The sequence below is a fragment of the Carcharodon carcharias genome, chromosome 10 (assembly GCF_017639515.1).
Source record: "Carcharodon carcharias isolate sCarCar2 chromosome 10, sCarCar2.pri, whole genome shotgun sequence".
NCBI classification, from domain to species: Eukaryota; Metazoa; Chordata; class Chondrichthyes; order Lamniformes; family Lamnidae; genus Carcharodon; species Carcharodon carcharias.
The window spans coordinates 118,475,232-118,488,869 of record NC_054476.1 but is presented as its reverse complement, the minus strand read 5'-3'; the positions used below and the strand labels follow the sequence as shown (position 1 = coordinate 118,488,869).

Genomic DNA, 13,638 nt, shown 5'->3' with positions numbered 1-13,638 from the left:
GGAACTATCAACCTACATTTCCTGTCGTCATCCTTATACCTAAAGGGTAGAATTGTCCCCCTTCGGAAGGGTTGTGCGGGGGCGGGTATGGGCCGGATCAGCACCCCTGATTGGGTCCACGCCACCATTTTATGTGGGCAGGCTAATTAAGGCCCTCCCAGCGTGACGTGCGCCTGGGAGCGTTGAATGCTCCACAGAGCTGCCTCAGGGAGATTTGCTTAAGTTCCAAAAATTTTAATTAAAAAAAAAAATTTAAGACACGTCCCCTCATATGACAGTGAGCTGGGATGTTTCAATGAACTTTAATGAAAACATTTATTTAATTTATAAACCCTTCATGAAACCTCATCCTGCCTGTGGATGAGGTTCCATGAAAACGCGTAGGCCGCCTGGGCTTTTCATCTGCCCACCAACCTTAAGGTTGGACAGGCAGCTTTCTCAAATTAGTTCATTAATGGCCTTAACAGGCTGACTCGGCTGCGTGCCTGCCGAACTGAAAATCTAAATGATGCGCGGTGACGTTGGGACACAAGCCTGACATCATCCTGCGTCATTTTACGCCTCGGCAAGCGAGCCCCGGCCCCGCTCGCCGTGCTGAAGATTCAGCCCAGTGTTACTGACAATTTTTTTCAAATGTAATTTTTCAAATTTACAATATATTGCTACAACATTTTGTACATCGTTCAATTCACTTTATTTAGTTATTTGTATCTGGCACTTCTATATTGAATATATCGAGCAATACTACAGTTGTTAGTGCTGTTCTTTAACAAAATATTTTAAAAACAATGATATCATTACCTACCCAAAGAAGGTCCCATCTCTGTCTATAAAGAATCGCCCCTCAGAATCTGTAGGAATACGATGTCGGCCACTGAACATTGCTGCTAGCATAGTGTCTTCATAGCGTCTCAAAGTGGACAGTCTTGTGGTAAAATACATGCCTCCTACATTCAGCGGAACTACCTCTGGAAACTAGAGGCAAAGAGGAAGACTGTTGGAAAACACTTCAACTATCCTGATAGATTTTTTTCTGAGCTGCCATGATTATTTTATTTAATGCTCATTGACTATTGTAATTATTTCTGTAATATGAATATGACTTGCTTATTAAGCGGGTGAGGGAAAGAAACAATTTACTCTGTTGCCGAATACATTGCCACTTTCAAACTATCCACTCATCTGCTGCAATTTCCAACATAGCTGATTCCATATGGTATGTTGTGGGTGGAATCATCCTAGATTTGCACTAAGTGTGGTAACAAAAGGACGTTTTACCCGCCGGCCGCAATGGTGGATTTTGGCACAGTATCGTCCCCTTCCCACCTCATTAATTATGCAGCCACAGGAAACACGCCATCTCACTGTCAGGGCAGCCTCCAATTTGCCCACACACTGTTACCTCACCGCTTCTTTGATCAGGGCGCCATATTTAAACTGCAGCCATGCGCACACTTCTCAATGCTAGCAGCCCAGGAGGGCACCAGTGAAGAATTGGCCCCAAAAGCTAAGAAGAGTGCAGCCCCCCCTACTTCAGTGATGCATTCCTGGGATGTCTTCTGGACACTGTGGTGGCCCACTGTGACGTCCTTTATCCCCGCTCTGGCCGCAGGAGGCCCAGTAGTGTCACCACTCCGGCTTGGGAGGCATTGTCAGAGGTGGTCAGTGCTAATGCTGCACACAAGCAGTTGGCCGTCCAGTGCAGAAAATGGATGGATGATCTCATCTGTGCCACCAGGGTAAGGCAACCATCTCATTACTCTAAACTCACACACTCACCAGGCTGTCACACATTCACTGGCATCTCACTCGCAGCCAGCTCAAATGACATCACCACTCAGTCTCTCGCACACACCATCACATCACCTTCTGGCCTCATACCCTCTGCAGGCTGCCCCCTTGGCCCTCACCATCTTGAGGCCACTTAAACAGATCAACATGTGCCCCCACACGCACCCTGACCCCCCTTCGCCAGTACGGCCCTTGCCTGAGGCTACATTTCTCCCTTGCCCAAGCAAGCCCTAGCCCTGCAGCTGTTAAAAAGCTACCCCCGCCTTATGGTTGATCTGCTAGGTACAGACCTGCCTGTGAGCACCCCCCCCCGAAAAGTGAGGTGGTGCTGCCTGCGAAGCTGGGTGATAATGACTGCAAGCGCTGCCTGAAGAAAGGGAGGCAAACAAACTTCGAAGTCCCAATCAAAGTGCAGCTCACCAGGTGCACATTGCTCACGTACAGTTGTGAGACACATTGGTGTACAATTATGCCGATGTGCCTGGGTGATCCAGCGAGGGGGGATGATTCTGGCGAGGGCTTATAATGAGATGCTAAAGTATTGAAATTAGGTTCCTAAAGTGTGGCAGTGGGAAACGTGGCCCGCCATTGACAGATGGAGTGGACAATCGCAAACTGGTTTCACAACAGCATAAAACTGATTTTTGGCCTTCTCACCATATTGTCCACTCATGTCCACCATGGTGCCCAACGCCAATGGGGGCAGAAAATTCCGGCCCTAATCTGACAAAATATCAACTTATTTATGATCAAGGCAATACAGCAATAATGTAACTTTTGACCGAATAAGCTGAGAACAATACAGATATTTTTCATCAACATATTTTTCTTACAGTAAAGCAAATAAAATATGAAGATATTAGCTGCCTCAGTTTGTATTGGATTCTCCAGTGAGATTTTCAAGGAAAATAGCCAGAAATGATATTCAGTTAAAAAAAATTGTAAATATGTTCAAATTTACTAGGAAAAACTTTCAGAAATACAATCACTGCCATTGTATCACAGCTGGATCACAGTATGGCTGTGTGGATTTATCCATAAGCAAAGATTTGCCATTTTTCTTACATAAAGATAGAAAAAGAATGACCAAGAAAAAGTCTGACAGACACAGAAATTGGGATTTTACTGACTCCCGGGTGGTGTTTAGGAGAACGGGCAGCAGATAAATTAGTGGGGAGCTGCATCAGGAGGGCTGTCCAATGCAGTCCCACTACCATATCATTTTATCAGTGGCAGAAATGGCATCAGCTTGGCCAGGAGGTCCCCCACCCCCACTCCCACATTCGGAGGCGGACGGCCAACTTAAATAATTATAAACCCAACTGATGGTCCTTTTCCCTGGCTGCTGGCATTTCTGGCTTACCTGGGGGTGGGGGGGCATTGATTCTAGAGGCTCCTTAGCCCCTCCAATCATTGGGGCATGACTGCCTGGTCCCCATAGCAAAGTGATTTGCCTTCCTCCCCTGTGAGAGTACCTCAAAATGGAAGTGCCCTCTCATTCTCCTTGCAGCCTCAGTAACAGGCATCTCTCTCAGCGGCACTGCTGAGGCTGCAGAGCAGCCAGCCCTTTAACTGGGCAATGGACCCAGATTCTGTATGCCTTTTTAACCATTCTTTCAACCTGTTCTCCCACCTTCAATAATGTGTGCACATATACTGCCAGGTCTTTTTGTTCCTGCACCTACTTTAGAATTATATCCTTTAGTTCCTATTGCCTCCTCTTTATTCCTACCAAATTGGATCCCCCCACACTTCTCTTCATTAAATTTCATCTGCCAAGTGTCCACCCATTCACCAACCTGTTTATGTCCTCTTGAAGTCTACCAGTATCCTTTTCAGAGTTCACAATACTAATGAATTTTGTGTCATCTGCAAATTTTGAAATTGTGCCCTATATACCCACATATAAGTCATTAGTATAGATCAAGAAAAGCAGTGATCCTAATAACAACATCTGGGGAATCCCACTGTATACTTTCTTCCAGTCCAATAAACAATTCACCACTGCTCTCAGTTTCCTGTTGTGCTGACAATTTCGTGTCCATGCTGTCAATGTCCCTTTTATTCCATGGTCTTCAATTATTCTGGCAAGCCTACTACATGTCACTCTATCAAATGCCTTTCAGAAGTCTCTATACAACACATCAACCATAATACCCTCATCAACTTTGTTACTTCATCAAAACTTCAATCAAGTTTGTCAAACATGATTTGCCTTCAACAAATCTGCTGGTTTTACTTAATTAATCTACTCTTGACTACATGGCTGTTAATTTTGTCTTGAATTATTGTTTCAAAAAGCTTTCCCACCACTGAGGTTAAACTGACTAGCTTGTAGTTGCTGGGTCAATCTTTTTGTACCCTTTTGTGAACAAGGTTGTAAGATTTATAATTCTCCAGTCCTCTGGCACTAACCTGCACCTAAGGAGGATTGAGAGATTATGGTCAGTGGTTCCAGAATTTTTACCCTTACTTCCTTCAGCATCCTCTGATGCATCCTATCCAGTTCTGGTGACTTATCAAATATAAGTAGAGCCAACCTTTCCAATACCTCTTCCTCATCAATTTTTAGTCCATTAAATATCTCAACTACCCCCTTACTATGACTTGGCATCATCTTCCTCCTCAGTAAAGACAAAAGCAAAGTGCTCATTTAGCACCTCGCTAGAACTCACTCCTTAAACCCTTCCACCATGCTACCTTTCAGTGTACCTTTAAAAGTCTCTTTGAAGTCTCTCAGTGTAACCATACTTTGTCATTACAACTCCATTTGATTTGAGTTGAGAAACAAGAAAGGTAAGACCACGCAACTGGGAGTATTCTATAGGCCAGGGGCGGGAACCTACGGTCCGTGGCCAGATCCAGCCCATTGCTGAATTTCATCTGGCCTGCAGCAAGATTGCTAACAATTAAAATGAGCTCAAATGTTTTGTGTAGGGTCTGAATACAATACTATATCTTTCTATTGCCTAAATGACTTTTTTGTTGTTGTCTCAGAAGCTATTTATACTGAGATCTGTACAAACTCATCATGACAGTATGATTGCTTATTTGTCTCTGTAACTGACCACGATGGTACGTGAAAACAATTAAGTCCTGGGTGAACTTTGGGAGAGTGTTTGACTTTTGGGTTGGGAAACTTGCCATCTAATTTAAACAAAAGAATGACACCAGGAATGCTGAGAAACATTATCTTTGACTATGGTTGCTGTTCTGTGGGAACAGCTCAAATCAGCAGGCTGCAAGTTGACAATGCAGCTTTATGTACTAAAGCTCCACCCACACTGTTGAATTTTGTGTGTGCAGCTGATTTTGTCGATGTGTAAATGGCCCATGATAAGAAAAATGTTCCCCATTCCTGCTATAGGCCTCCAAATAGTGAGAGCGATGGATAGAGGAGCAAATCTGCAGGGAAATGACAGACATGTTCAGGATTATAGAGTGGTGATATTGGGGTACTTTAGTTAACCAAATATCGATTAGGGTAACATTTGAATGAAGGGAATGGAGAGGGAGGAAATTATGAAAGGCATTCAGGAGAACTTCCTTGACCAATGTGTTCTCGGTCCAACTGGGAAAGAGGCATTGCTAGATCTGGTGTTGGGGAATGGGGTGGTCCAAGAGGCTGCAGGAGAACACATGAGTAAGAATGATCATAATTTCATAAGTTTTAGACTAGTGGTGGAGAAGAGCAAGGAACAATCTAAAATGGAACTCTTAAATTAGAAGAGGGCTAACTTCAACTGGGTGAGAAGGGATCTAGCTAAAATGGAACCAAAGACTGACAAGAAAAACTTTAACAGAACAATGGGTGATCTTTAAGGAGAAGATGCTTCAGGTACTGGTTAGGTAAATTCCAACAATGGTGAAAGCTAGGGGAAAAAATCAGCATCCTTTGCATGCTGAGGGAGTTATAGAATATGGTGGAACAAGAAAAGAGCCTGTATGATGCATGTCAGGTAAATTCTTTAAGTGAGAACAAATATAAGTTAAGGTGGGTGGTGAAGAGGAAAATAAGACTGGCAAAGAGAGAATATGAGAATAGAATGGCAGTTAACATCAAAAGGAACCCAAAAATCTACCAGCATGAAAATTGTAAGTGGGTTGTAAGAGGTGGGATGGGGCCAATTAGGGATAAAGAGGTTAATATGTGCAAGGCTATAATACTTAATGAGTATTTTGTATCAGTGTTTACCGGGGGCAAGGATGCTGAAAAAAATATCAATAGAAGATAATCTTCAGACATTTGAGAGCCTCAAGACACGGACAAACTTTACAGACACGCTATTCACTGTTTAACTGACTTTGACAGCCTTGGTCTTCCAATGTGAAAAATCAGTCCAGAGCTTTTAAAAAAAGGATTAATTATACTTGAAAAAATGGTTGTAACCACAGCTGAACAACAAATTTGAACCAGAAGACCTGTGTTCCAATCCAGTAGATACTTACATTCCTCTGCTCTGTATTAAACTGTTTCCTCCCTTTCCAGACAGAGGTTGCAAGTCAGACGGTCAATAACAAGAGGGTGGGTTAGGGAGCCAGGGGGGATCACTCCAAAATGACGCTGATTGACTCATGTGGGTCTATGTCAGACCAATAGGAAACTACAAAAAGAATCTTGCGATGGTACTGGGGTAGAGACTGAATCAATTAGGCACTCACTGAGCAACAGAGCAAATTCGAGATGAGCTGAAACGAAACCTTGATGTTGTTTGTAACCCATCTCCCTCCCTCCTCCCACTGCTGCCACCTGCTCTCTGGTTTCCTCCCTCTGTGAAGCTCTTCATGGCAGAGGCTGCACCTGACTATTTACCGCCTTCCAATGCACGATGTAATGGGTTCACAGCTCAAGGAATGAGCCGTACTGTAAAAAAACTGCATGTGGCTCACAAGTCGTGGTTTGGCCACCCCTGCACTATTTAATTAGATTTGATCTTAATGCCACCTACCCACCTTAGCTCTATATCTTTGACTAACAAAAATCTCTCAATCTCAGGTTTTAAAATGTTTAATTGACTTAGCCGCAACAATTTTTTGTGGGGGAGAGAGTTCTAGATTCCCAAAGTTCTTTGCATTCAAAAGTGCTTCCTGACATCATCCAATAGGCCGAGTTCTAATATGAAATTATACCCCTTTTGTTCTGGACTCTCGTACCATAGGAAATAGTTTCTTTCTATCCACCTTATCAGATCCTTTAATTATCTTAAACACTTCATTTAGATCACCTACAATCTTCTATATTCAAAGGAATACATGCCAGACGATGTAACCTATTGTGTGTTGCATGTCCAGTAGGTCTCACAAAGATGTTCTGAGTCTTGTATGGTTGAATATTAAGTGTTTATTGATAACATATAACTATGCACATATATACAGGGTATAATCCAAGCTATGAGCTAACTCCATGCTTGCTTCTACACAGCTGTCTGTCCAGTCCATTACTGACTCTAGTTTCAGGTCATGTGTCTCTTTACATCACACCGTGGGCGGTACTGTTTCCCAGTCCCATATTAACCCTTGCTATGCCAGGTACCCTTATACTACATCTCCCCGCAAGACTTTACCCAAAGTATTTACATTACAATCGTGCTACACCTTCACCCCCATCCACACGCCCCCCCCCCCCAACTTTTAAGTCTCTGACTTTATAAATTCAGACGGTCTGGAGGCTTGACAATTCTTGCCGATCTTGTTCTGATCACATTTGGAGGAGTGGTAGGCTCTGCTTTTTGAGTAACCTTTGTCGATTCAGAGTTTGAGTTGTAGTCTCTGTTTCTGGCACTTGGTTGTCATCTTCTGATACTCTCTTTACACTCCTTGGAGTTGAGCTTTTCTTTGTCAACCCTCCATCTTGTCCCCGTTCTTTCTGGAGAGACCGTTCACTCTGTTCATTTGTGGTACGAACCCAGTTTTTCTTTTTCCATGTCATCCACCGTGATTTTTGTAGTTGATGGTGTCTCTCCCTGTCGTTGGATGTTCCTTCATCAGTGGGTTCACCTTGCAGTTTGGTTTTTACCGTGACACTATGTTCTTTCATGTATCTCTGTGCCTCACCGAGGTGTGCTCTGGCGAGTTGCTAGTTCCTTGCATTGTCTTGCAGCTTTGGGCGTTGGCTGGAGGTTGCATTATCTTTGTCACGGTATTTATGGGTAGTGTGACAGCAACTGTTGGTGCCTAGGGTTGGGGCTCATTCTTCTGTTTCTGGTCATTTTCCTGTGTGTCTTCTACTCGAGGTACAATGGTAATTGTCTGAAGGTTTGACTGGCCTGACCAAAGAGGGGGTTCTATCGCCTGAAAAGAAATTGGACAAACTGGTTCTGTGAAGGGTGAAGATGATTCAGAGCTGAAGTCCCAGTCGAGAGTTTCTTTACTGGTGGGCCCTGTCGCTAACATGCAGTTCTGTGTAGTGGATGACAGAGGTTGTCTTGACAACATCTGCCATTTTAAAAAGATTAAGGGCAACACAGGCACCTCTGCTCAAAAGAAAAATAGATTGGTTTTATATGACGTACATGACTTTGAATTTCTGCTTGTTGCCATACCTTAGTGGTTCTAGGATCATGTCTATGACCGGAAGTCAGATTCCTCCAGGCCTGTATAGTGGGTTTGGCTGTTGTTCATAACCAGAGGTCTCTCAGTCATAGTTCCTTATCCGAGAGGACCACAACACTGGCTTCCATGTCCAATTTGAAGTTGGTGAGGTGACCATTTACTGAGTTGTTCACATTCCGAAAAAAGAATCCAGGATCCTTGACCTCATCCAAGAAGCACGGTTGGGTCTCTATCTGGTGTGTTACCTCAATTTCATGGGTTGTCTTGGGATCCTCTGCCCACCTGGGTATCTTAGCTTTGCACAGCTTTCCAAAGTGTCCCAGGCAGGTGCTATTGAAACACTGCACTGAGATTACTGGACATTGCTCTCATCTGTGAGGTCGTTTGGCTCCACAGCATTGACATGGTCACCTATCCTCTTGTGGTCAGCTTGGGTATTGTCTTCCTTGGCCCCTTGGTCTCTTTGCCCCTTCGTTGCTTTACTAGCTGGACAGTTGAGGTTGCTCTGTACCATGGCTTGCTTTCACCAGTAAAATGGATCGGTGCTATTGGCGGATTTCAGTCTGTCTGACTACTTGGATGGCCTTTTCTAAAGTCAGATCTTCCTTGGCCTGAAAGGGCACCGGCAGCCATTCTGACAATAATTCTGTCCCTTATGAGTTATGACAAGGTCACTGTAGTCACAGCTTTCAGCAAATCTGCATAATTTGTATATAAAAGAGTCAATCGGTTCTCGAGGCTGTTGGTCATGTTTGTTGAATTTTGCTCTCTCTAAAATGTTACTGTTTCTGAGATTAAAATATGTATCGAATGATTTTAGAACTTCATATTTATCTGAAGATTTGATTATTCCTCGCCTCACAATAATATCATCAGCTATCAGACCGACTGAATAAAAGTAGTGTATTCACTTGTTCAGCTTCTGTCTTTTTATCTAATCCTGAAGCTATCATGTATCTTAAGAATCTTTTCCATCCAAGTCCCCAATTTTGTGTTTGGTCTGGCTGTTGGGTCAGTCCAAGTTAGTCTGGTAATGTTGATTTGTTGTCTATGGTTGCTATAAAGTTCAGGTGAGTACAGCTTTGAATACTGTGCCGGTTTTAAAGATGGTGCCCCAGTATTTTTTTTCAGAGTCTTCCTGTGCTTGTTGCATTTTGGTGGGGTCCTGCAGTGACCTTTTTGGGTTTTAGTTTTTTGCAGCGATTTGTTAAATCAATGATTTGGGCATTCCCTGTGATATCAGGGGATTTTTGGACATTTTACAAATCAATTCCCACCTTTGACTGAGGTTTTTAAACCTTCTGCTTCTTCTTTTTCTACAACGAGCTCAGCTGCCATGTGGTATGGCACTGAACCTGAACCTGGGCTGGCTGCAGTGCTTTCAGAAACTGGCCTTTCTGACATTTTTATAGCACTGAAACTTTTTAAACTAGTCCTTGTATAGAACTGAATTTCATGCTCACCCCTGCTAGGCCCTTTGACTCTGCGCTCTGTGGGCATTTACAATGGACTTCCACAAGATCTTGTGGAAACCTCAGCTGCACAGTGGAGTTTTTTCTAAGCCTTTCTGCTTCCAATTCTGCAATGGAGCTTCTTTCATGCAATCTCCATTTGCGTCTTCATTTCAGGTGGTTTCAATCTGGTCAGAACACTGCTCCTTTAAGCTTCCAGCTTTTGAACTTCTGCTCCAGCTTCTCTGAGGTTCTGGATTTTTCCATTAGCTGCCACCATGTTGTATGTTCAGTAGGTCCCACAAAGTGATTCTGAGTTTTGTATGGTTGAACTTTAACTGTTTATTGTTAACTCATAGCTATGTACATGTATACAGGGTATATAGCCCAAGCTATGAGCTAACTCCATGCTTGCTTCCACACACGTCTCTGTCAAGTCCACAACTAAATCCAGTTTCAGGTCATTTGTCTTTTTACATCACACTATGGGCAATACTGTTTTCCAGTCCCACATTTACCCTTATACTGCACAACCTATCTTTATAATTTAACACTTTTAGTAATAATACAATTCTTGAGTTTGCGCTGATGCCCTCCAATGCCAATGTATCCTTCCTGAAGTACATGCTCAGAACAGAATGCAGTACACCAGATGAGGTCTCACTCGAACTCTGAACAGCTGTAACCTACCTTTTATCCCTTTGTATTCCAGCTCCTTTGAGGTAAAGGCCAACATTCTATTTGCCCTTTTAATTTTTATTTGCATGTGTCCATTTGCTTTCAGAGATTTCTGTACTTTAACCCCTAAATCTCTCTGCTCCTCCAGTTCCTAGCTTCTCACCATTTGGAAAATATTCTAATTTACTTTCCTATGTTCAAAGTGCACAACTTCACACTTCCCTACATGGAATTCCATTTGCCACAGTTGTACCCACTCACTTAATCTATTAATGTCATTTTACAAACTTTCTGATCCTATTGTACTATTTACCGTGCCACCTAACTTAGCGTTGCCAGCTAATTTGAATATACAGCTCTCTATTCCTTCATCTAAGGCATTTATAGATATAGAGAAAAGCTAAGCCCAATGTACAGATCCATGCTGAACACTTCTCGGCACATCCTACCAATTTGAGTACATGCCTGTTATTCCTGTATTTTATTTCCTACCTCATAACCAATTCCCCACCCATGTAAAGAGGTTGCTTCCAATTCCATGCCCTCTCATTTGTATTAACAGTGTCATATGTGGAAGCTTATCAACTGTTTTCTGGAAGTCCATATAAACAATAGCTATAAATACTCCCTTACCTTGTTAGCTGAAAACTCAACTAGATCTGCTGGAAATAACTTGCCCCTTACAATTCCATACTGACTCTCTGAACTGTTCATATTCACTTATTTGTTCACTCTGTCCCTAAGACCAGGTTCTAGTAACTTCTCCACAACAGATATTCAACCAATTGGCCCATAGTTTCCTATTTTGTTGCTCCTTTCCTTCTTAATAATGGAGTGACATTGGCTATTTATAAATCCAAGTAGACAATTCCTGAATCCCAAGTTTTGGAAGATCATAATCTGGCACTTACAATTTCCACACTTCTTTTAATATTAATTATTTTGGATAAATATATTGTGGCAGCATATGTTTCTTATAAACTTTATAAATTCTAAGCACAAACTCTTTAAAAAAATCTGTTGCATGATCACATTTCTGTCATGGTATTAACAGTTTCCATACATAAAGTTAATAGCTGATGATCCTCATTAACACGACGAAGTGAAAATCTTATCAGTTCGGTCTCGGAGTTGATGCCTCCATCGGGTATTCGCTTTGGAAACTGTGGTCTGCCCTGCCCAAAAACCGATTCTATTTTATAATTGTAACACTCACAGCTGGTTCAAATGCACAACACATTCATCAACAGAGATAAGGGCAATTTAACTAAGTTAAAAATATTAAACAGTTTTTTAAAAACATTCACAGTCACCACATGACAATAATTGCACAAGGATAACAATTGTTTAGCAAACCAATTTCGGGTCAACCTGAGCTGATGTCAATGAGAATCTAGACTGACGTGGAGGGAGGCGGCACATCCAATGGTGAAGCAACATCGCCCAACTGTTTTCACACAGAAGAACGAAGAGATAACTGGGCCAGTAAGGGGCGGGTTTTATCTCAACAACAACACGGAGGTGGTTGCTGTTTATGTGAAACGTTTTCTACCTGTGGAGCCTGATCCATCCTGGACGAAGACGTATTATTGCGGAGGGATGCATTTCACTGGAAACCCCTCAGCACTAAAAGAATGCGGATTAGTTGAGTCCGCACAAGCGCCGCTAAATCAGCTGCTTCTACAATGCTGCATCGTCCTCACCTCTTGCACAGTCAGTGTATTTGCAGGTCGGTTGGCAGCTGGCTTCCTAACACCGTCTTTTGAATCGGAGCCCGACATTGTATCATCCGACTGTTCGCTTCCCTTGTGTCCTGAAATAACCACCATCACTCTTGCCTTGTGCAGTGTAAAAAGCTAATGTTGCAAAAAAAAACTAAAAAGGAGAAAGTTACTTCCTAATGGTTGCAGCTCATCTTGCAATGCCCCACTTCCTCTGTGCCCACATCAACGGTGGTACCAGATTCCGGCTGTATCCGCGGTTTTGTGTGCCGTGGGATTCCTATAATACTGTGTTCACCCGTTGAATGTGTAGCGCGCAGTCGCAGTCTCACCCTCAACCCTTCATCTTGCCTTTCATATACGGTGCTGCCCTGGGAAGAACCTTAAAGCTGCAGTGCATCTCAGGAAGCAACCACTGCAATATTATCAATAACATACAGCTTTTTCTTTGACTGCCCGACCCCAAACATATTCTGTTCAAAATCTTCGTGGCTGCCTAGATCCATATATTTTTGCTTGGTAGGGGTGTCAAGGGATATGGAACTAAGGCAGGTAAATGGTGTATAGGCCAGGCTCAAGGGACGAAATGGCCTACTACTATTTCTGTTACTACACGGTGTACATTGGTTTTGCCAGAACCTATATTTGCAACTTCCTTCAGCATCAAGCCACCTCCCATGCCCTTCAGTCTATCTGCCTGACCTCCCTCTATCAGTGGCAGCGTTCAGCTGTTGTTCAGTGATAACACACTTGTCTTTAAGTCATAAGGTTGCAGGTTCAAGCCCTGCTCCAACGACTTGAGAATATCATCTAGGCTGGTGCTGTGCAGTAGTGAGGGAGTGCTAAACTGCCAAAAGTGCAGTCTTGTAGATGAGAGGTTAAACTGAGGCACTATTTACCCTCTCATTATTCAAAGAAAGAGAAAGCCTAATGTCCTGGCCACTATTTATCCCTCAGTCAAATCTAAAACCAATTATCTGATCATTTATTTCACTGCTATTTTATGGAAGTTTATGATGCACTACAAAAGTGACTAAACTTCAGAATGCCTAACTGGCTACAAAACACTGTGGAATGTCCTGAGATTGTAAAAGATGCAGTATAAATATGAACATACAAACAAGGAACTGGCTATTTGGCCCCTCAAGCCTGCTCCGCCATTTAATAAGATCATGGCTGATCCGGTAGTAACCTCAAATCTGCATCCCACCACGTTAGAACTCCCGCCTATGCTACCGCCATGCTTTAAAAGCCTCCTTAAAGTAACTTAATTTGACCTTACTCTTAGTCATCTTAACTCTCCCACAGTCACTGCATTTCTATTTAAAGTGGTTTGGAACATTTTATACCTTGAAGACGATGTACTAGTACAAGTTGTTTTTTCAGTCCTCTGTGACCACAATATATTTTCTCCTGTCTGGCTTGGATCCAAACCTAGCCAGTGT

At 42.7% G+C, this 13,638-nt stretch overlaps 1 protein-coding gene across 4 annotated transcripts in view; it reads right to left on the bottom strand.

The window, feature by feature from the left end:
* kctd7 (potassium channel tetramerization domain containing 7) overlaps positions 1 to 12,995 on the bottom strand; it is a 54,989-nt gene extending 41,994 nt beyond the window's left edge. The window contains exons 1-2 of one of the 4 annotated variants that reach the window (XM_041197478.1): positions 11,844 to 12,995; positions 806 to 975 (exon numbers count right to left, since the gene is read on the bottom strand). In XM_041197478.1, the coding sequence (XP_041053412.1) occupies positions 806 to 975; positions 11,844 to 11,912 (239 nt within the window). In that variant the 5' untranslated portion in view covers positions 11,913 to 12,995. The remainder of the gene's footprint in view (positions 1 to 805; positions 976 to 11,843) is intronic. The other 3 variants (XM_041197480.1, XM_041197477.1, XM_041197479.1) reach the window with 3 other exon arrangements.
* Between the last annotated feature and the right edge of the window lie 643 nt (positions 12,996 to 13,638).